The sequence below is a fragment of the Suncus etruscus genome, chromosome 13 (genome assembly GCF_024139225.1).
Source record: "Suncus etruscus isolate mSunEtr1 chromosome 13, mSunEtr1.pri.cur, whole genome shotgun sequence".
Classification (NCBI taxonomy): domain Eukaryota; kingdom Metazoa; phylum Chordata; class Mammalia; order Eulipotyphla; family Soricidae; genus Suncus; species Suncus etruscus.
Genome location: NC_064860.1, coordinates 93,003,669 through 93,028,045, shown reverse-complemented (window position 1 = coordinate 93,028,045; position 24,377 = coordinate 93,003,669). Strand labels below are relative to the sequence as shown.

The following is a 24,377-nucleotide window of genomic DNA, read 5'->3' as shown; positions in this document are numbered from 1 at the left end:
TTAATAGGCATCTATCACCTCTCTGAGTTATTATAACATCTATTTTCATAAATTTTCCTTAACAATAGATGAAACAGTTGATCATGCTGAAAGAAGTTAGGAAAATGAGTCATTTAGTCAGTTGGTTTTGATCATATGCAAAATAGGACTTAATTAAAGCAAATGAAAGGACATAAAAACAAACCAAACTAAACTAACTCTTAGACTCAATGAAAATCATAGTGGATACCAGTGGGTATAAGAATGTGAGTGGGGGGGCCGGAGAGATAGCATGGAGGTAAGGCGTTTGCCTTTCATGCAGAAGGTCATCGGTTCGAATCCCGGCGTCCCATATGGTCCCCCGAGCCTGCCAGGAGCGATTTCTGAGCATGAAGCCAGGAGTAACCCCTGAGCGCTGCTGGGTGTGACCCAAAAACCAAAAAAAAAAAAAAAAAAAAAAAAAAAGAATGTGAGTGGGAGGACCGGAGAGATAGCATGGAGGTAAGGCGTTTACCTTTCATGCAGAAGGTCATCGGTTGGAATCCCGGCGTCCCATATGGTCCCCCGTGCCTGCCAGGGGCAATTTCTGAGCATGGAGCCAGGAAAAACCCCTGAGCACTGCCGGGTGTGACCCAAAACCCAAAAAAAAAAAAAAAAAAAAAAAAAAAAAAAAGAATGTGAGTGGGAAAAACAGAATGAGAAGTCTTTGGGTGAATGAGATGATATAGCACTGGAATTTTGGTGTTAGTGTACAATGACTCCTTACACACTTACAGAGATGTAAATGTATGCTCCTAAAATTCTTTTTTTTTTTTTGGTTTTTGGGCCACACCCTGTGATGCTCAGGGGTTACTCCTGGCTATGCGCTCAGAAGTTGCTCCTGGCTTCTTGGGGGACCATATGGGATGCCGGGGGATCGAACCGTGGTCCGTCCTAGGCTAGCGCAGGCACCTTACCTCCAGCGCCACCGCCTGGCCCCGCTCCTAAAATTCTATAAAATTGTAATCAATGATAATTTTTTCAAGTACAATAAAAGGAATAGTACAAGGATTAAGGCACTTGCTTCGCATGCATTCAAACCTGGTTCAATCCCTGGCTGAAGTGATCACTGAGTGTAAATAAAAATAAAAATAGATTTATGATTTGGGTGAGACTGCCCCAGGTATTAAAAGGGACCGATAGAGCTTAGGGCCCAATGGAGGCCCAAAGTCCAGGAATGCCCAGGGCCATGGGGGAAAGCCAGGGTCGGGATGTCCGGGATCCAGGAGAGCCTAATTAAAGACCACGAACCTTCAGAGATGTAAATCAGCAATGCAGCTTTATTTTCTCCAGACTCTGGGGTGTCATCGCAAGCCAGGAATTCGGTCTGCAGTGAGATCCCGAACATCAAAATTTACAGACATTTAAGGGATTCATATGAGTACACAGGGATTCATATGAGTACACAGGTCAAAAACACTCCATAGGTTCTTACAAATGTCACAGTTCAAATCATCCAATAAAAAGGCACAATTTTCTGACATTTTTTTAGCCCCCCATGACATCATCTTATCTTTACGTCCTAAACCGGTGGCATTGTAAAGGAAGCTTGAAACAGCCATCAGGCAAGGACAGGAAAGTGGGCTAGACGTGGCCCTCAAAAACACTGGGGTCGTACAGGCATCCATGACAATTCTGGGAGTTTCCTGACTGCCCTGATTACCCACCCCCTTCATTCACAATTGTGGGAAAATGCCAGATGTCATGTACTTCCTAAAGCAAATCAATCTACTGTACCTTTCTATTGTTTAAAATACTATATATAGCTTGTAAGCTCATGGTTCAGGGCTGGCAGATTCTGGCTTATGCTGGATTCTGACAGCCCCTGCATGCTTGTAAGAAAAATAAACCCTCTGCTATTGCATGAGAGATTGTGGTCTTGGTGTCTTTGAACGGCGCATCGTTCTCCTGAACTTAACATTTGGAGGCCCCAGCGAGATATTCACGCCTGTTCAGGGACATCAACGCTTCACCTCGGGGTTTTGAGAAAACCGGCGCCTAGGAGGTAAAATGTGCACTTGGTGTGGGCAGTGTGACTGCCGTACGAGCCCGTGAGGGTTCTCGGTGGCGGCTGACAGACGTGTCTAGGGGGCCGCAGGTCACAGATCTGAGGGACGCCTCAGTGAGGTTTGGGGATCCCGAGGACGCTCGGGAGCCCTTCTGTATGTATGACCCTTAGTGGGGTATACATTGGTAAACTGCCCAAGTATCGGGACCTAGGTCAGATTCTGTTTGTCTGTCTGTCTGTTACCGTTTTGTGTGAGTTGTTTCTCCTTGTCTTGTGTGACTTGGTTTTATTGAGGAGCCCTAGGGAGAAGTGGCCAGAGGGGCCCTTCTCATCAGGGAGGAGGTCGGGCGAGGCCTCCTCAGCAAGGAACAGAAATCTTGGCTCCAAACGTAGGAGACTCCACGGAGCTCCAAGGATCAGTGCAAGTCCCGGCCGGGCTTTCCAAAGTGGGTGTGAGCCCTTCGCAGATCCTTCAGGTTGGTTTGATTTCATTTTGATCTCATTTTTAGTTTTGGTTTATTTTTTGGCTTTCCACTTCTCTGGTTCATTTTCTCCTGTCTCTCTCTTCAAAACTGGAAGTTACTCAGTGAGGGAAAAATCCCTCCCAGTCCTGGAGAGGTGTGGAGTTCATTGGGCATGGCCCAGAGAGCAAAAGAAATTTGTAAATTTTAACGTGAGAGTGAAGACCGGTCAGTGTGAGTGGTGAAGTGCTTGGCAAAATGTGTGGGGAATTTGTGTGATAATTGATTTCTTGATTGTTATTATCTATTGCCTTTTCTCAGTCAACCATGAAGCAGGCTCAGACTGCTCAGTCCAAGGTCTCTTGCTGGAAAACTTCCCAGAGGTGCAAAAATTGGTGTTAAGTGGCAATTTCTATACTTCCTTGTTATTTTCTGTTTCGTTGTGTTTTTGTATTTCAAGGCAGGCTCTGTTAGGGACAGGGCAAGGTGGTGGTCGCAAACTCTGCCTCTTTGCTGGCCAGCAGGACTTAAATTTGTCCTGGAGGGGCTGGACTTTGTAACTAAACACCTCAGCCAAAAGGTAAAAATCAGAAAAATCTTGGAAGCTGCCGTCTTGTTGCTTCTGGCTGGGAAGCTAAGAAATTAGTCAGTTAAAAAAAAATTCTTTACTGGAGCTTATCCAAGAAAGGAAAACTTACCAAACTCCCTTCCCCCCCCTGGTTTACATATCGAAGAAGAAATTGGGAGTGGCTGGGATGAAACTAAGTTCTAATACAGACTGGAAAATGCCACCTGCCATAAGAAATTTCACCAACTCTAAGAAATTATCAATCAGTTCAGAAACAGGTTCCAACAGCATTGTAATGTGGGAATAATACAAATTTTTGTATTTCTATGTCTGTTAAAAATAATATTAATTTTAAAAGGCCAAAACTGTGTGAAAAATGTTGTGGTTAGCATTTTGATAATATTGTTAATCTTGTGAACGCTTAATATTGTTGAAATGCCTAAATCTAGATAACAATATAAAATTTAATGTAGTTTTAAGGTCTTAATGTAAAAATGCCTAGATTGTCTTTACTAAGTGTAACAAAAAAAATTTGGTCCTGTCAGATAAAAGTAATTCTAGCAATTTGTTTTCTAATTGGGAAAAATAAAAGAAATAAAAGTTTTAGGTATTTGTATAAAGTGCAAACCTTTTAAAATTAAAGTAAAATTAGTCATATTTAATATCTCTAAGGTTTTTATAACTTAAGTTATACTGTAGTGCTTGGATGGTTACAATACCTACCTCTCATTTGCTAAAGTTGCATCTTGTAAAGCTTAAGTAACTTGGTAACTGGAATTTAAAATATAATATGTTCTGAACACTGTCATAAATTTGGCATTTTAATCAATAAACAGGGTATATTTGTAGTAAACTCATTTGAACCTATGATAAGTTATAAAGTAGTAAAAAATTGTAAAATAAATTTTTAGAAACTGCAAAATGCTATGTTTGAAATAGTTAAAAAACAAAAAACCATTTTAAATAATGTACTAAGTTGTTCAGAAAAGTAAAGTAATTAAAATTGAGTAAAAAAAAATCAAACTTTAAAAACTATAACTCCTCTAAATTGTAAATTTAAAATACTTTTAAGAAAATTTATGTTTTGCTTTGGTCTAAAGCATAGCTAATATATTTTTAAACACCTTTAAACTGAACTTCAATATTTTAAATTTTTGATTATTTTTTTAAAAAAGGTCTAAAGTCTGCCAGAAAATTTTGTAAAATATAAATTGCTAAATTGCTGGTGTCTAATATGTTTTCTGCTTTAAGCTAAGTCCAGAAGAATAAGCAAACTTCTACTCTCTGTATGTAAATTTATTTACTGCCAAGAATATTAATAAGTGTATCACAAGGAACTTTGTAAATCTTATTGTAAAAGCCTCCAGACAATAATCAGGTTTAAAATTTTCTGTGCAAAATTAAGTAACATTTGCTTTTTCTCTCGTCCTAGCACCTTTTAATATCATTTTTATGTCATGGCATCAGTTTGCTTTGCATGAAATACAAACAGGTAAATTTCCTCTCTGCATGAGGAGTAATCCCCGTGCAAACAAGAAATCTTAAAATTAATAAGGGGACCCCAAAGCCCTCTTTTGGGGAAATAATCAGGCTTAAGGTGGTGTAACAAGCAGGCACCGTTAGGCATCTGGCTAACAAAACCAGGAAAACATCAAGATGAATGGCCTGAAAAAGGAAATGGCAGATTTCTGAACCTGCACTAACTGGCCACGACCACTCTCACCCTCACCCTCAGTCTCAAGAAAGAACTTGAGGTCAGAGTCTCTTCCAACCCTGAAGAGGAGTGGAACAGGCTACTTCTAGGAAAATCCTGCAGTGGGTGAGAAGACAACAGCCATCCGAGAACCAACTCGTTCTTACATCAGCCTAGCCTAAGTAACTGTAACGTGACAAATCTGCTGTGTCCCCACCCTATCCTCAAAAATTCTGTAAGTATTGGGAGTGCCCCAAATGGAGATTTCTCCAGTAATATTGTGTTTATGCAAAGGAAGGAGCCAAAATTTTTTCAAATATCTAGTAAGGTGCAAGGTTAAGGTGGAGAGAAAAATAATTTTTATAATTAAAGTAAAGTAACCTAGGTGTAAAAGCATTTTTTATTAATTGTACTCAAACAGATCATAAATTACAAATGTAAGCATTAGTCTAACTAAAAATAATTCAGAGCTGTTTGTTAATAATGCTATAATGCTTTAATTTCTGTTGTTTAACTTGTGTTATCATTAATTGTTACACACTAGGTGTAAAAAACCTTAGATACAGAACAAGTAAGAAACCCCCCGGAAAACCTCTTCATAAGTCTTTTTCAGATACTTCTCAGAAGCCCGCAGCTTGAATGGTCAGTGGCCTGAACAGACTACAAAGGACCCCCCCTGCATATCCATCTGACTCAACTTCCTGGACCGGGGCAAAATGAAGATCACCTACTGTACCAGATGACAGCATGGGACTGTAAAACCACCGGTCAGGCATACTGGAAGCTCCCTTCCAGTTGGAACTGAATCGTAATAACCAGATTAGTAGTAAATCACACTTTTTAAAAAGCAGCTGGGGAAGGGGTCAGGCAAGAGAAATGCCTTGCATTGCCCTTGAAGTTTTTAATTTGACCTTCCATTATTGTGTGCTAATTAACTGCGCTCTTAAGGGGGGCCAATCAAATCAGTAATCACCCACCCCCCTTCAAGAAAGGCTAAAACAAAAATTCCGGGTTCAAAACAATTGGTTTCAGTCCTGGTTCAAGTAGTCCCCCTGGCTAACAACTCTAATGTCTGCCATTACAGGCCCGCTTGTGCTCCTGCTGCTATTACTGACTATAGAACCTAATGATTACTAGGCAGCAATATAAGGCACTTAATCAAACAACCCAGATCTCTAGAATTAGAGATCAAACAAAAGAAAAGGGGGGAATGTAAAGGAAGCTTGAAACAGCCATCAGGCAAGGACAGGAAAGTGGGCTAGACGTGGCCCTCAAAAACACTGGGGTCGTACAGGCATCCATGACAATTCTGGGAGTTTCCTGACTGCCCTGATTACCCACCCCCTTCATTCACAATTGTGGGAAAATGCCAGATGTCATGTACTTCCTAAAGCAAATCAATCTACTGTACCTTTCTATTGTTTAAAATACTATATATAGCTTGTAAGCTCATGGTTCAGGGCTGGCAGATTCTGGCTTATGCTGGATTCTGACAGCCCCTGCATGCTTGTAAGAAAAATAAACCCTCTGCTATTGCATGAGAGATTGTGGTCTTGGTGTCTTTGAACGGCGCATCGTTCTCCTGAACTTAACATTCCTGCGGCCCCCTAGAAACACTCCATAGGTTCTTACAAATGTCACAGTTCAAATCATCCAATAAAAAGGCACAATTTTCTGACATTTTTTTAGCCCCCCATGACATCATCTTATCTTTACGTCCTAAACCGGTGGCATGTATTTGTCGGGTCCTGGGTGGCTACTTTTAGTGAGAATGTTGGCCTGTGTTTATCTCCCTGAGTCAGCTGGCAGCTAGCTCAGGGGCCCACCCTGGGTAGTGAAGTACTGCTTGTTAGTCAGGGTCTGTGTCTGACAGGGGCCTCAAACAGCAGTACTTAAATCAGTCCAAAAATCCTTAAAGACAAGCAGAAACAAAAGCTAACAGCATTGTTAGTTCTAGTTAAAACACACCAAGAGGGCCCAGAGAGATAGCACAGTGGTGTTTGCCTTGCAAGCAACCAATCCAGGACCAAAGGTGGCTGGTTCGAATCCCGGTGTCCCATAGGGTCCCCTGTGCCTGCCAGGAGCTATTTCTGAGCAGACAGCCAGGAGTAACCCCTGAGCACCGCCGGGTGTGACCCAAAAACCAAAAAAAAAAAAAGAAAACAAAAACCAAAACAAAAAAACACACACCAAGAAATCACTATTACTTAGCATCCTATAACACTGCTTTCAACACAGACACCATGTTTCTAACCCTTTCGGCAGACAGGTCAGATGAAGCAGGGTAGCAGTGGAGAAATAATACACCAAGCGGTCAGAAAATTAATTGGAGTTGTCTGCTTTACTTCATGGCCTCTCTCTGCCATGTGCTGCCTGTGCCATGTCCCATTCTCCTGCCCCCCCCCCCCCCCACCAGATTCCTTTCTTTATTCAAATCAACCCCTAAACCCTGGAGGTCTAGTAACCCAGGTGAGATTTTACATCTCAAAGGAAGAGGGGGGGTGGGGAAGGAAGTTGGGGGAAGAGTTCATTTTATCACTGAGCACAGAGCCAACGGGTAGCTCCTGAGTACACCCCCACCCCCACTAAGAAACAGTTAAGAAAAATGCCAAGATGGGGCCGGTGAGGTGGCGCTTGAAGTAAGGTGTCTGCCTTGCAAGCGCTAGCGTTGGACGGACTGCTGTTCGATCACCCGGCGTCCCGTATGGTCCCCTTCTGAGCACATAGCCAGGAGTAACCCCTGAGCGTCAAACGAGTGTGGCCCAAAAAACAAAACAAAAAAGAAAAAAAGAAAAATGGCAAGGTGTCTCAAAAGTTTGAATTGCTTCTGTTACATTGAGTATTGACATGATGAAAAGAGCCTCATACTTTTTTTTTTTAATTATTTTACCGCATGCTTGGTTGTACTGTTTTGCAGAAATTTTTCCTTGGGCAGGTGATCTATTTCAATAATATTGAAGTGATCTATTTCTTTTCTTTTCTGCTTTGTTTTTGGGCCACACTCTGAGGCGCTCAGGGATTACTCCTGACTCCATGCTCAGTAATCCCTCCTGGCAGCCTTGAAGGACCATATTGGATGCTGAGAATCAAACCTGGGTCCATCCTGGTATGGTAGCATGCAAGGCAGACGCCCTACCTCTGTGCTATCACTCCAGTCCCCTGAAGCCATCCATTTCAATCTCATTTTACTTATTCACGAAATGTGACTCACATTTTCTAGTCATAGAATCATTGTTAACTATTGGCATAAAGTAGGGAGACGGGGGACATTGCTGATGGGAAGGTTGCGCTGGTGAAGGGGGAGTGTTCTTTATATGACGGAAACTATCATGTTTGTAATCAAGGTGCTTAAATAAAGATACTAAAATAAATAAATGATAAATAAAAGCATTCACTATAAAAATAGATGTCTCCTTACATAGAAAAAATGCTCATGAAAGTACCAGGATTATAATGTTCATAAAAGTTTTTTTTTTCTTTTTAATTTTTTTGGGTTACACCTGGCTCTATACTCACTCAGAAATTGCCCCCGGCAGGCTTGGGGGACCATATGGGATGCCAGGATTCGAACCATCATCCTTCTGCATGCAAGGCAAATGCCCTACTGCTATGCTATCTCTCCGACCCCATTCATAAAAGTTTTACAGCAAGTTTTATAGTATACTGGAGACAATATTAACCACAATGACCACCAGTCGTTGACTGAATAAAAACAAAGAGAGGATATCCATATAATGGAAAACAGTACTGCAAGATGAGTCACTGTTAAGAGAGCAGTGTACCCCAGAGTTGCAGCCTGATACAACACATGCCATGGCAAAGGGCAGGACATGCGAGACTGTTCTCTTAGGTAATCATCATCCTTGGGACCAGAGTGGTGGTGCAAGCGGTAGGGCATTTGCCTTGAACGCGCTAACCTAGGACAGACAGCGGTTTGATTTCCCGGAGTCCCATATGGTCCCCCAAGTCAGGAGCAATTTCTGAGTGCATAGCCAGGAATAATCCCTGATCATTACTAGGTGTGGCCCAAAAAGCAAAAAAAAAAAATTAAAAAAATTAAAAAATTATGGTCCTTGGGGATTGATTGTACCTTTGGAATGTATAAATGGGATGGATCCCCGCTGTGGGAAAGCAAGGACAAGATATCAGAACATCTGTTAGCCGTAAAAGGATATCAGATCCCCAAAATAGGGGGAATTGCCAACAACTAGGTCTCTTAATTTTTTTAATTTAATTTAATTTAATTTTTATGTTTTTTGGGCCACACCCGGTGACACTCAGGGGTTACTAATGCATCTGTGGAACCCTTTATAAACTCTGTGCTTCCTCAGTTTGGGGTCCGCAGACCATCCTACTTCATCAGGAGACTGTCGGACCCCTGGGGTGCCCAGGTATTAATAAAATCCTGATGGTACTAGCATTACTGGTTGGCAGTCTCTGACTCTCTGGGTATTGGGGTGATGGCAACCCTTTGGCTTCTCTAACTCTAACAACTGAAAAGGCCTAGACAAAGCCTAATAATATAGTGCTAAATGACATGCATTTCATTGAAAATTTTCTTCTTTTAGATTTTGGACTTATCTCTGCTGTACTAAGATAATTAATTCATGGTTTGGTGCTTAGAATTTGCTTCGGTGGTGGTTGAACCCACGCGACCTGCATACAAAACATATATTCAGCCCATTGAGCCACCTCTCTGTCTCCAAATGAAATTTAAAATAGAAAAACTTAACAGAGAACATAAGTGGTAGCCTTTGTTTTTGAGCTAGTAAGGGTGGGAGGGAGAAAGAGAGAACTTACTAGCGTGCCAGAAATATCTGATATCTTAACACTGCAAGGTAGGGTGTATTTATTGCTTTTTTTTTTTTTTTTTTTTTTGTGGTTTTTGGGTGTATTTTGTGGGTTTAGGGTGTATTTATTGGGTTTTTTTTTTTTTTTTTGTGGTTTTTGGGTCACACCCGGCAGTGCTCAGGGGTTATTCCTGGCTCCAGGCTCAGAAATTGCTCCTGGCAGGCACGGGGGACCATATGGGACGCAGGGATTCGAACCGATGACCTCCTGCATGAAAGGCAAACGCTTTACCCCCATGCTATCTCTCCGCCCCTGTATTTATTGTTTTGTTTTTATTTTTGGGTCACACCTGGTGACACTCAGGGGTTACTCTTGGTTCTGCACTCAGATATCGCTCCTGGCAGGTTTGGGGGACCATATGGGATGCCGGAATTTGAACCACTGTCTGTCTTGGATCTGCTGCATGCAAGGCAAATGCCCTATCACTGTGTTATCTCTCTGGCCCCAATGGGGTGTATTTATATAAAAATTATTCCATGGGGCTGGGAAGGTGGTGCTAAAGGTAAGGTGTCTGCCTTGCAATCACTAGCGTAGGATGGACCACGGTTCGATCCCCGGTGTCCCATATGGTCCCCCCCAAGCCAGGAGTGATTTCTGAGCGCATAGCCAGGAGTAACCGCTGAGCATCGAACAGGTGTGGCTCAAAAACAAAAACAAAAACAAACAAAAAATTTATTCCAATGAAGGTGGAGGAGATAGCTCAATTTGATGAATACATGTTTTACATATAGGACATCTGCCTTTTAAAAATTGTGAACTATTTAAACATTTTTATAGAATGAGATTCTGTAATTTGAAATTAGAATAGTTTCTCATGCACATAATTCTAACACCATACCCTCACCAGTGTACCCATCTCCCTCACCCAGAGACCCCACTGATCCTCCCTTTAAGCTTTACCCCTACACCAGATCAACTGTATGAAAGCAGTGGTACTGATGAGTTCTCCATTGTGTTGCCAAAGGAAGAGGCCTGATTTGAATCCCCCCAAATGATCCCCAAGTTTCCTCTTAAATACCACTAACATGGGACCTCAAACCACGCAAAATTTCTCAAAGTTTATACACATAAGGTTTTTTTTTTACATTTTACATAAATATAATTTACAATTGTGTTAAATATAAGCCCTGGATGGGGCTGGATGGTGATGGGATGGATGGAGGGACCTTTCTCTGCTGACCCAGGCCACGCGTCTGCAACCCTCTCCAGCCATCGGGTTTGAGGGTTCAGGATAGGGGCGGGTAGAAAATTCACAGGCAGTCAGGCTTCAGGAGATATCAGCTTTATTCAGTGGATAAGGCTGAAGAATTCGCTTCAGCCTTCCTCAGACCCTTGCTTTTATACACAAGAATCAGGTATCACCCTAGGGTGGGAGCAGAATTCCAAGTAAGGAATAATCTAATATACTATCACTAGGTCATACCCTAGGGTGGGGCACAATTATTGATTAGGGTAGGATCAGTAACACAACACAATTGTACCTATATAAATATCATGTCAATATTAAATTTATATATTGAGATGGTATCTAACTCTAGAGCTGATATGCTAACAGCTGGACACCTTGCAGACCAATCTGGTCAATCTGTTCCTTTGAAGGTGGCCTCATTTCCGAGCTGGCCTGGAGCTGACAGGCAGATTATGAAGGTCATACTCCATCATCATTGACAGCTGGAGATGCCATCACATGCCTCTGGCCTCAAAGCAGGCAGTGGACTGTGCTTTCCACCCTTAGGCTGCAAGGCACAAGCCCCAGCATTGGAAGGATTAAAGAGCCTCTCAATTGAAAAAGGCAGGGGGAGGGGAGGGCAGGGGAGGGAAGGGGAATGTGGGCTGCACAATTTATAAATAGACATTACCAAAGGCTGCCTGATGGGGAGGTGGTTGTTTAGTAAATCTTTCTCTTTTGAGAATCCAGGATCTGAGATTATTTGAAAAGACCAGTTTCGTTTTGTTTTTGTTTTTGTTTTTATTTGTGGTGTGTGTGTGTGTGTGTGTGTGTGTGTGTGTGTGTGTGTGTGTACAAGCTCCTGATTTCCTCAAGTCTGCCTTGATTATTTCTCTGCTAGATTTAGGAACAGGCCTTGGAGATTTTGAATCACCTTTACATGGAACCCAAAGAAGAAGAAGATGATGATGTTTCTTTTGCCAAATGGATGAGCAGTTTCTGGGGCCACGGCTGGATAGATGAGAGTAAGAGAGGGCTTCGGGACCACCGTCACAGATCACAAGATGCCGCTTGCAGGAAAATCTCCTTGCCCTGTCCAGTAAGTTATCACAGCAGTTCCAAGGAAAGCTGAACTAACTAGCAAAGGGGGGCCTCTGTATTAATTTTATTTGTTTTTGTTTGGGGGTCACACCTAGTCATGCTTCTGGCATTATCCAGGATCTGAGTTCAGGGATCATTCCTGGCAGTGCTCAGGGGACCACAGGCAGTACTAAGGATTAAACTGGGGTCGGCCACCTTCGAGGTAAATGTTTTAACCCCTGTACTCTCTGATCCTTTCATGTAGTTTCTCAACTGTGCTTTGGTATAATTTTTCCTATAGTGATAATAATTTTTTCTAAACTTAAATGAAAATGCAAAAATTCTCGTAATAATATTGTCTTATCTTTCAGGAGACCTGATTTTCATTTATTAGGTAGTGAAGTCTTCATGTTCAATAACAAGCTACTTTTGTTTTTGTTTTCTTTAGTATTGGGGTCCCACACAGCTGTGCTCAGGGTTTAGTTCTGACTCTATGCTCAGGGATCATTCTGAGGATGTGTGGTCCCAGAAATTGAACTTGGGCTAGCTGTGTGCCAAGCAAGTGCCTTACCTTCATATTAACTGGTGCAACTTCAGTTATTTTAGAATGCTATTTAGAGAGACCAATAAACCTGAAATAATCCTGCCATATGACACTAATTTAAGCCTAAGGAAAAAACTTGATATTATACATAATTGATGTAGTATCCAAACGGGTCAATGTATGATTTCTTTATAAAAATCTGGACAAAGTTCCACTTTTTTGTTTGTTTTTGGGCCACATCTGGCAGCACTCAGGGTTTACTCCTGGCTCTGCACTCAGAAATTACTCCTGGCAGACTTGGTGAACTATATGGGATGCTAAAACCCTGGTCAGCCTCTTACAAGACAAATGTCCTACCCACTGTGCTATCTCACTGGCCCCACTTTGGATAACTTAAGTACTTTTTCTTCTTAGATCTCCTAATGGGAGGTAAGCCCCAAATTCTTCTGCCCTCTACTTTATTTTTCCCTGAACTAGGCAGAGCACCCTGAATCCAGTTAGCAAGACACAAACAGACAAGTTGCCATGAGGGGGTTGAATATGCATAACCAGGTGTGGATTGGGCAGTGAGTATGGGCAGCAATTCTCTTTCCTCCACTGGGATGGCTGAAGACTCCACCCAGACACCCTGGGCTGAGCTTCATAATCAGCTAGTGGTGAAACAGCTTTCCTTTTGTTAAAAAGTCACGTAGAATTTCAGTGACCAGAGAAGATATCCATAAACCCTTTGCTTCTGAACCATTATTCTGGGAATAATGGTATTTTGTTTTCATTTTAGCTCTAGAGTTTCTAGTTATACAATATCTGCGAAAGCTACAAAAATGTGTAAAGCAACCACTTTTCTGTCCGATGAAAAGCAAATTGAAGGAATGATACCTTTTTGAGACAAACTTATAGGCAAACAGATCTATTACTAAATGCTTACTCAGGCAAAAGGGCAGGTTTCAGCATCTCTTGGAACTTTCAGAGTCTTCAAGTTAGAGATAAGAGGATTGGATGAGATTGGATTATTGCCAGGAACCATGCTAGCCCTGAATTTTCATGATTGTGTTTTAAAAGGAACACCTGCTTATTATCACTCTCATTTCAATTCTTTTTGTTCTACATTGAATTGAATGTGTTTGTATTATGAGTATCAGGAGTATGATTAATTTCCAATTCCTAGAATGTAAAAACTGAGGAGAAAACAAAGCAAAAAAATTGTGATTTGCTATATTACAAATCTCTTTGGAGCCCTAGAAAACAAAGGGGAAGAAAGTGACTTATAAAACGTAGTTTTTAAAATAAATGTTATCTTCATTGAGACTTTAAAATTTCTATATGGAGAACCATTTTTGTAACTTTTGTAATGCAATGTTTGTCTCATACTGTTGGGAATAGTGCATTTTAGTATATATGACCTTTCTAAGTGATGTTTTTCTTAATATTGATATTAGTTTCTGCTCATCCTGGCTCTTGTGATCTAAATCAGCCCATTTTCTGTCAGCAGTGAATTTCATAATAATTAGACTAACATGGATTCAATATATGTTTATTTAAGACAAGTTATGGAGTAAAAATGGCAATCTTATTCAGTGGAGACAATGCTGGTCAAGGTTTAATGTGTGCAGAATCCTGGCAAAGACTCCTGAAAGAAGACCTATTCTTATCTATTAGTCACAGAAAGGTGTATATTGGTAGAGTGAGATACTTCACCTTCCCTAACTCTAAAATGCACCTATTATTTTCTTCTTTTATAGCCTAGGTAACACATTTAATTTTTTTATGCTTTGCTTTGGAGCTCAGTGAGAATAACATAAAAAGAAAATTTTATTCTTGGCCAGGTCTTATGTTTTTCTACTCTCCACACTGGTCTGTTTTAAGACGCTCCCTTTTTGCGGTCTGTTACTTTGGCTGCTTTAGCATCTGGGTGAATAAGACAAGTCCTTTTATTCACCCCTAGAATAAGGTGCCAAGTGTCTGTGGCCTGAAGCATCTTGAACCTGGAACCTTTATAACATTCTTGTGTTCAGCTAGTTATGTTTTATAATAGGGTATTGATGACTGTTTCACATAGATTACTCTATAACCATATAACAACACAAGATTCATTCACTCCCAAAATTTAAAAGCATTTTACAAAATAGTTAAAAATATCCTTTAATTTTCCAGTGGATGGCATAAAGTTTCATCTAATATTTATTTTTTATCTAATATTTCTTAAAGATTTGCCATTTTGCCAGTTGACAACTGACTCTTTCTGCTATTTCCATTTATAAATAGCTGACTAATTTGCAGTTCTTTTGACTAGGAGGTGAGCTTTAAACTATGCTGTAAAATATTCCTCACATGAAATTCTTTAAATTAGTTCCCTAATGCTAATAATTCTTTATTATTTGAGGGAGGTTTTGGGGTCATGTCTGGTTGGGTGGCACCTGACTCTATGTTCAAAGATCTCTTCTGGTGATGCTCAAGGGAGCAGATGTGGTGCAAGGCAGGTGCTTTAAACTCCTGGACTATCTCTTTGGCCCCACAAGAAGCAAATTATGATGACTTTAGTATTAGGATTTTGTTTGAACCGTCACATTGTTAAAAATCACATATTTAAGGGCTGGAGAGATGTTACCATGGATAGGGCATTTACTTTGCATGCAAATGAACCACCTTTGACCTATGGCACCACATACAGTAACCCAAACCTCACAATATTTTGTCAACCAGGCAGAGCAGTTCAATTTGAGGGTTTAATAATGTGGAGCTGCTAGGACCCTGAAGTGCTGGAGAACATTGTACTATCTCCTCAGTTAATCTATCTATCAATCTATCAATCAATCAATAAGTCTCTATCTATCTACCTACCTATCAATCTATCTATCTATCTATCTATCTATCTATCTATCTATCTATCTATCTATCTATCTATCTATATCTATCTATGTATCAATCATCTATTTAATCTATCTATCTATCCATCTATATCTATCTATCATCTATATCATCTATTTCTAGCTAATCTATCTACTAATCCATCCTATCTTTCCATCCATTCATCTATTATTTTATTTATTTAATAATTTTTTTTTTTGGTTTTTGGGTCTCACCCGGCAGTGCTCAGGGGTTACTCCTGGCTCCACGCTCAGAAGTTGCTCCTGGCAAGCACGGGGGACCATATGGGACGCCGGGATTCGAACCAATGACCTTCTGCATGAGAGTCAAACGCCTTACCTCCATGCTATCTCTCCGGCCCCTAATTATTTTTCTTTTATACCATGCCTGACTGTACTCAGAGCTTACTCATGGCTCTGTACTCAGAGATCACTCTTGGTGGGTATAGGGTTTATATGCGGTGTCAGGATCTAACTCAGGCTGCCTGTGTGCAAGGCAAGCTTCTTAGACACTGTACTTTTCCCCAGCGTTCCATCTATATTTTAATGAATTCATGTTATAAGGTGAGACAAAATATCCTGGGATTCTAGAAGAGAATGAAAAAAAAAAACTGAAACCCAACTACAATTATGTTTGTAATCACAGTGTTTAAATAAAGAAATTATAAAAATAATAAAAAAATAAAGACAGTGATTGGCAACAAAGCATAGCTATAATTTAAAAAAAATTGTAAAGAAAAAACATTTAAAAAAGGGGAGCCAGAGAGATAACTCAGTGGTAGGGTGTTTGCCTTGCACACAGCCAATTCAGGACAGATGGTGATTCGAATCCCGGCATTCCATATGGTCCATCGTGCCTTCCAAGAGCAATTTCTGAGCGCAGAGGCAGGAGTAACCCCTGAGCGCAGCTGGGTGTGACCCAAAAACAAACAAACAAACAAACAAACAAAAAATTGTCCTTCACATGAATGTACATAACAGTCTGATGGAGAAAGGAGATTGTAGCAAAATCACAATATTGGGGCTTAAAAGAGTAAGTACAGTGAGGCATGATTTAGGGAGATTTAAGGATTGAGGATTTAGGGAGAATTTAAATTTAGGTATGAATTTAGGAGAATGTAAAGTGAGAAGGCAAAGAAGCCTACTTTAGAACCTTGGAAAACAGTTGCTAGAAAAGAAAAGGAAAGGGGCTGGAGAGATAACACAGTGGCGTTTGCCTTGCAAGCAGCCAAACCAGGACCTAAGGTGGTTGGTTCGAATCCCGGTGTCCCATATGGTCCCCGTGCCTACCAGGAGCTATTTCTGAGCAGATAGCCAGGAGTGACCCTTGAGCACAGCTGGGTGTGACCCCCCCCAATAAAAAAGAAAAGGAAAAAAATTTATGAATAATGTATGTAACACTATGGCAGAAGGAGCAAAGGGAAATTGAGTCAGTGCAGTAGTGAAACTTTATGGGAAGACTTTCTGGAAGGGCATTTGGTTTGAATGATACTGTGTGTCCTCCAAATTCACAGAATTTATCAACATGAAGACAAAAATTCTGACTGAATTTAGTTGTGGGTACAAAAGCTAGGTTGAGGACCGGAGAGATAGCATGGAGGTAAGGCATTTGCCTTGCATGCAGCAGGACGGTGGTTCGAATCCAGGCATTTCATATGGTCCCCTGAGCTTGTCAGGAGTGATTTCTGAGCGTAGAGCCAGGAGGAACCCCTGAGCGCAGCCGGGTGTGACCCCAAAACAACAACAACAAAACACAGAAGCTAGGTTGAAATAAGTTTTGAAGTGAGACAAAAATGAGACAAATAAGTGAGAGTAAGTATATTTTTTTCAAGAAACTTGACTATTTTTCACTGTCATTCAATTATATTTTGTGATTTTTAACATTGGCAATCATTGTTATAGGATTTATGTCTGATACAAAATTAGTTTAAAAATATTTGATGGGGTGCCTGTACAAGGGGAAAAAGAAAAAAAGCACAAAATAATCATTTTGTCCATATATATGTTTATTAATTGATTGATTTTTGACTTCTTTATTTTGGTATAGATATTTAAGTTGATGTCTCCAATTTTATTTTATTTTATTTTATTTTATTTTATTTATTTTATTTTTTTTTTTGCACTCCGGCATGGTTTGATTTCAGGACCGAAACTATTGTGTGGTGGCTGTCTTTACTGCTGTAGTGCTCACTGGATATTTAATTTGATATTTCTTTCTGTATTGATGTGGTGTTTCAATTACCTTTTTCATGTCCTCTCTCAAACTGAGGTTGAAAGCCTCTAGAAGGACTCCGCCCATTTTCAGCTTATTTGATTTATTTTTTATTTTTTCTTATTTTTTACTCCATTCTATTGCTTTTCTTTTCTTTTTTTTTTTTTTTTTTTTTTTTTTTTTTTTTTTTTTTTTTTTTTTTTGGGTCACACCCGGCGGTGCTCAGGGGTTACTCCTGGCTGTCTGCTCAGAAATAGCTCCTGGCAGGCACGGGGGACCATATGGGACACCGGGATTTGAACCAACCACCTTTGGTCCTGGATCGGCTGCTTGCAAGGCAAACACCGCTGGCTATCTCTCCAGGCCCATCTATTGCTTTTCTTTACTTCAAACAAAACCACATAACTCGAATTATCGAGCTCCACCTCTCAAATAGAGGGGGAAATAAAGGAGGGTACCAGGACCAAACAGATATATGATCACTAATAGTAAGCTAGACAAAGAGGGGACCACCTACTCTAGCAGCCGGGGGGAGGGGGGGGTGATGGAGGGGGGTATGGATTGCAGGAAGGGAACGGGGATAGGGGGAGGACAAATTTGGTGATGGGTATTCCCCTGATTCAATGTTAATATGTACCTAAAATACTACTGTGAAAGATATGTAAGCCAATATGATCAAAATAAAAATTAAAAAAAAATATTTGATGGGACTGGAGAGATAGCATGGAGGTAAGGCATTTGCCTTTCATGCAGAAAGTCATTGGTTCGAATGCTGGCATCTCATATGGTCCCCTGAGTCTGTCAGTAGCGATTTCTGAGCATAGAGCCAGGAGTAACCCCTGAGCACTGCCGGGTATGACTCAAAAACCAAAAAATAATTAATATTTAATAATTAACATGTCAAATATGATTTAATATTTTTGTTTACCACTTAATTTTTCTTTTTCTTTTTTTTTTTTGCCACAAACGATAATGCTCAGGGGTTACTCCTGGCTCTGTGTTCAGAAATCACTCCTGGCTTGGGGAACCATATGGGATGCTGGAGGATCAAACCATGGTCCATCCTAGGTCAGCTAAATGCCCTACTGCTGCGCCACTCCTCCAGCCCCATGTTTATGTTTTTATACACATCAGTTTTCTCTTCGATTTATTCCATTGCTCTTTTGTTGAGAATTTTTCTGATAGATTACATAATCACCTTTGTATTATTTCTTAAGTATAGCTTTTTATCACTTGGAATTAATTATGCTTATCAATTTAAGTATTAGAAATACTCATAATATTGTCCTAATGGTGGAGGAATAAAGTAAGTACACTTAAAATTAATTCTAACCCACCTAAATTTTTTTTTGTTTGTTTTTTTCAGGTTTTGGGTCACATATGGCGGTGCTCATGGGTTACTCCTGGCTCTGGGCTTAGAAATTGCTCCTAGCAGACTTGGGGGGCATATAAGATACTTGGTATCGAACCCCGGTCTGTCCCGGGTCATCTGCATGCTAGGCAAAAGCCCTACTGCTTTTTTGTAGAAGGAAGTTCTTATTGACTAGAAGATAAAATTTAAATTCAGCATGTGATTTGCTTAGTTAATAATTTAAGGGGAGTCTATTCTGATGCCAATACAATATAGTCACATTATATTGTAATTAAAATTTTTCATCTTTCCAGTTTCCTGAGCATCCAGAAATCACATCATCTGACAGTCGTTCTAGGAGGCATTCTCATGAAGAAGAGGGATTTGGACGTCATACCCATGTTCGGGATTTCAGAAAATGCTCAAGGAATGAATCATTCAAGGAGCCACTGGATTCAAAAGAAAGATCCCACTCCAAAATTCAGGCACTTTTGGAGCCCTCTGAACATCCAATGTGTTTTAGAACCAAACGTTCTGTCTCTTTGGTATGTACAAGAATTACTTAGTATTGCAGCAATTTTATTTTATTTTATTTTTTTAATTTTAATAAAATCAATTTTAATAAAAGAGACCCAAGGGATTTATTCTCCATAAGTCTGGAAGGATTATCTAACTTCTCTATTTACAACTTGGAGTTGAGATCATTGAAAGATGACTGTTTGTTTTAGATAGCCCAGATATGCCAAAATGTTTTTTATTATAATTTCTTTGAAGGTATTGGACAAGGAAGGAACTTCCGAAGGGCTTTAAGTGGGATTTTTGTTACTGATTTCCTCTAGTTTCTGTAGACTGTTTTCATTTCCCTTATTATAAAAAATTGTGACTCATCTTTCTTCCTTTCTTTCTTTCTTTCTTTCTTTCTTTCTTTCTTTCTTTCTTTCTTTCTTTCTTTATTTATTGCTTTCTTTCTTTCTTTCTCTTTCTTTCTTTCTTTCTTTCTTTCTTTCTTTCTTTCTTTCTTTCTTTCTTTCTTTTTCTTTCTTTCTTTCTTTCTTCTTCTTCTTTCTTTTCTTTCTTTCTTTCTTTCTTTCTTTCTTCTTTCTTTCTTTCTTTCTTTCTTTTCTTTCTTTCTCTTCTTCTTTCTTTCTTTCTTTCTTTCTTTCTTTCTTTCTTTCTTTCTCTTTCTTTCTTTCTTTCTTTCTTTTCTTTCTTTCTTTCTTTCTTTCTTTCTTTTCTTCTTTCTTTCTTTCTTTCTTTTTCTTTCTTCTTTCTTTCTTTTTCTTTCTTCTTTCTTTTTCTTCTTTCTTTCTTTCTTTCTTTCCTTCCTTCCTTCCTTCCTTCCTTCCTTCCTTCCTTCCTTCCTTCCTTCCTTCCTTCCTTTCCTTCCTCCTTCTTTCCTTCTTCTTTCTTTTTTTCTTTCTTTTCTTTCTTTCTTTCTTTCTTTCTTTTTTTTTTTCTTTCTTTCTTTCTTTCTTTCTTTCTTTCTTTCTTTCTTCTTTCTTTCTTTTTCTTTCTTTATTCTTTCTTTCTTTTTCTTTCTTTCTTTCTTTCTTTCTTTTTCTTCTTTCTTTCTTTTCTTTCTTTCTTTCTTTCTTTCTTTCTTTCTCTCTATCTTTCTTTCTTTCTTTCTTTTTTTCTATCTTTCTTTCTTATTTTCTTTCTCTTTCTTTCTTTCTTTCTTTCTTTATTTCTTTTTTCTTTCTTTCTTTTTTCTTTCTTTCTTCTTTCTTTCTTTCTTTCTTTCTTTTCCTTTATTTCTTTCTTTTCTTTCTTGTTTTTGGGCCACACCTGGAGGTGCTCAGGGGTTACTCCTGGCTGTCTGCTCAGAAATAGCTCCTGGCAGGCACAGGGGTGGGGGTGGGGGGAACGACCATATGGGACACCAAGATTCGAACCAACCACCTTTGGTCCTGGATCGTCTGCTTGCAAGGCAAATGCCACTGTGCTATCTCTTCGGGCCCTCACCCCTCACTATTTATTTTTATGTTTTAGTATTTGGATTACACCTGGCCTGGCAATGCTTAGGGGTTACTCAAAACTTTATGCTCAGGAATCACTCCCAGAGGTGTTTAGGGGACCATTTGGGATGTCAGGGATCGAACCCAAATTGGCTTCATGCAACCTTACCTGCTGTATTATCTCTTCCATTATGGTCTAGTATAGATTATAGTGTTTCTTGGGTTCTAAGTGTTGGAGATGACCATCACCCCCCAACTGTGCTCAGGGATCTCTAGAGCCAGACTTTGTGGTGCTTGGGTCCTACAGTGCTGGGGATTAAATGAGGGTCCTGTACACATATACCACGGCTCTGGGTCTTTAGATTTTTAATTGTATTTCACAACACAAGGATACAGTTTTGTATAGTAGGCAGAGACAAGTAGTGAACCTAGATGTTGATTCTAGTGAACCTAGATGATGGTTCTTGAGCTGTGAATATTCTTTTTTTTTTTTTTTTTTTTTTTTGGCCACACCCGGCGATGCTCAGGGGTTACTCCTGGCTGTCTGCTCAGAAATAGCTTCCTGGCAGGCACGGGGGACCATATGGGACACCGGGATTCGAACCAACCACCTTTGGTCCTGGATCGGCTGCTTGCAAGGCAAACACCGCTGTGCTATCTCTCCGGGCCCAGAGCTGTGAATATTCTAGGGAAGATACTCAGTTGCTTCTTTCCCATTTTCTGATCATAATCTGAACTTCTTGCCTCGCAGACATACATTTTATTGTTGTCATTTGCATAGTTGCTGGCAGGTAGCTCTCATTTTTGTCAAAGTGAACCTGTGTACCACTCCCAATCAGTAAATCAGGAAGTTGATATTTTTTTAACCTTATCACAAGTGAAGTAAGAAAGGAAAAAAATGAGCAACTGATGTGTCTAAATTGTATTAAGACTTTGTGTTTTGTGTTTTGTTTTTAAAGATGGTTTCAGGAGCTGAGATATAGTATAGGGCTAAATGCATTTGCCTTGCAGGCAGCCAAGCCTAGGTTGTTCCCCAGAACTGATAGGTCCCACAAGCACAGGTGGGTGTTGGTGGGTGTAACTGAAGGGTCTCCCAGACACTGTATGGTGACCTGAGGGTCATTGTCAACCTTTCAGGCTCCAACAGCACTTCAGCCCTGGCCCTCATACTGAACCACTCTCCAAAACCAGGTGTGGGATCGAGGAACATCTGGGCCTTGTGATCACTACTTAGAAGACTCCAAAAGAAAAAAAGTTTTTATATTTACAGTAAGAGTGTGAAAAATAGTAAGGAAAAACGTACTTTTCTCACCTACATGCCTTCCAAATGTTCATGTTTTGCTACTCCCATACAAGGAAACAAGAATTCTCTTCCATAAACACAGTAGTGATTATTAAACTCAGGATATCAGCACCAATATATAGCACCTAATCTGATCTGTTGGCCTTATGGCCTTACTAGTTGTCCCCAAAATATTATTCAGAGAGAGATTCCAGCTAATTTTCTGGGAACAGTCTTCATGATTCCTCTCATCCTTTCCATTTATTTATTTATTTGTTTGTTTGTTTGTTTATGTGTTTATTTAGCCACACACAGCAGTGCTCAGGGTCAGGCACTGGGAATCCTATGGGATGTCAGGGATCAAACCCAGGTCAGCTGTGTGCAAGGCAAATACCCTACCCTCTGTAGTATCTCTCTAGCCCCACTCTCATCCATTTTATTCTGGAAAACTTTCACAGTCTTTTTGCATTTTATGACACTGGACTCCTGAAACACTGTCTGGTTAAAGTTTGCTTGTTTGATTTGATTTGGTTCAGTGATTAGGGATACTCCTGGCTCTGAATTCTGGGGGTAATGCAGGCCCAGAGATTAAGCATTTGCATGTGAAATATATACCCTTTGAGCTATCTACCTAGTCTCCTGATTTCTTTTTCTTAAATTTCCTTGTGTCCTATTTTATTTCTTGAAGCAGTGTTTACATTTTCTTTATGTAGGTCTTTCATATAATTTAAATTTGATTCCAAGATACTTGATTTTCTGAGGCACAACGGGGAGTGAATTGTTCAACAACACTTTCTTTCTTCTCTTCAATTTTTATATATAGAAAATGCATCAGTATTTTTATATTAATATTGTAGACTACAAATGTCTCTTGATTTCTTTTCTTCTTTTATCTGGGCTCAGAGCTTACACTTGGTTTTATGCTCAGGGATCACTCCTGAGGGATTCAGGGAACCATTTGTGATGCCAGGGGTCAAATCAGCCCTCATTTAAGGCAAGCACCCTACCTGAGTACTACCCCTCCAACTCCCTGTTTACTTTTTTTTGTTCGTTTGTTTTTGGGCCATCCCTGGTGATGCTCAGAGGTTACTCCTGGCTATGTTCTCAGAAATTGCTCCTGGCTTGGGGGACCATATGAGATGCCAGGAGATTGAACCATGATCCATCCTAGGCTAGCATGAGCAAGGTAGATGCCTGACCTCTTGTGCCACTGCTCCAGCCCTCCTTGTTTACTTTTTTGTGAAAGTAGGAACATTTAGGCCATACCAGAGGTTTGACCTTTCTTCTGATGGCATTTGGGGGACCATATGCAATTCTGGGATAGAACCAGGTCCTGTGGTGTGTAAGCAAAGCTTCTTAATCTGTACTAGCTCTCCAGACTCTCCCTGGTACTTCTAAAAATAATACTATACACTGTTTTGTTTTAGTTTTAGTTTTTATTTTTGCCATTTCCTCATGGTTAGATTTAGATTATAATTCCTTAACAGTAATAAAACAGAAATAGAAGGATTTGCTTTTAAAACTCTTTAGGTCATTAATTATATTGATTTAGGAAATTTACCTGTCTTAAATCCTTTCTGGATCCAGGTAGGATATATACATATATATATACATTACATATATATTTACATATACATATACATATATATATATACATATATATATATTTGAGAGGTGGGGAATGTGGCTTAGTGGTAGAACACCTGCCTTGCTTGTGTGATGTCCTGGTTTTGATGCCGGTCCTATGTATCTATAATCTATATCTATATACTATACATATATTTAAATATATTAACATTTTTAATGCAATAAATAATTTGTTCATTCTGATGACCTCACGTTTTTTCTTATAGCACTCAATATTATATAACTGCTTATAGGAAAGCCACTGACTAATGTTATATAAATCTTTCTCTTCCAGGGAAATGAGAGCAGAAAGGAGAGAAAGGAAAGAGAACGGTTGATGGTGGAGCTAAGGTCCCACAAGAAGGTGGAGGAAAGGCGTTCTAAGAAGGAAGAACCCAAAGAAGCCTCCAAACTCCCCTTGTTTGGAAAAGGGCCTAAGTAGTTCTTGGTTTCCATGGCACAACTATAGATGCTATTGTGATTTTGTTTTGTTTTGTTTGGGTCACACCTGGCATCACTCAGGGGTTACTTCTGGCTCTGCACTCAGAAATCACTCCTGGCAGGCTCGGGGGACCATATGGGATGCCGAGAATGGAACCTGGGTCCGTCCTGGGTCTGCTGTATGTAAGGCAAATGCCCTACCACTGAGTCACTGTGATTTTTTGAGTACCAACATGCCATACACCCTGCCAG

At 39.9% G+C, this 24,377-nt stretch overlaps 1 protein-coding gene across 1 annotated transcript; it reads left to right on the top strand.

Annotated features, from left to right (window-relative positions):
- Positions 1-11,337: 11,337 nt before the first annotated feature.
- Positions 11,338-24,127, top strand: LNP1 (leukemia NUP98 fusion partner 1). The gene is made up of 4 exons (XM_049785410.1): positions 11,338-11,391; positions 11,669-11,866; positions 19,133-19,363; positions 23,980-24,127. The coding sequence occupies exons 2-4, from the start codon at positions 11,708-11,710 to the stop codon at positions 24,124-24,126; spliced, it is 537 nt and encodes a 178-aa protein (XP_049641367.1). The 5' UTR covers positions 11,338-11,391; positions 11,669-11,707; the 3' UTR covers position 24,127.
- The last annotated feature ends 250 nt before the right edge of the window (positions 24,128-24,377 follow it).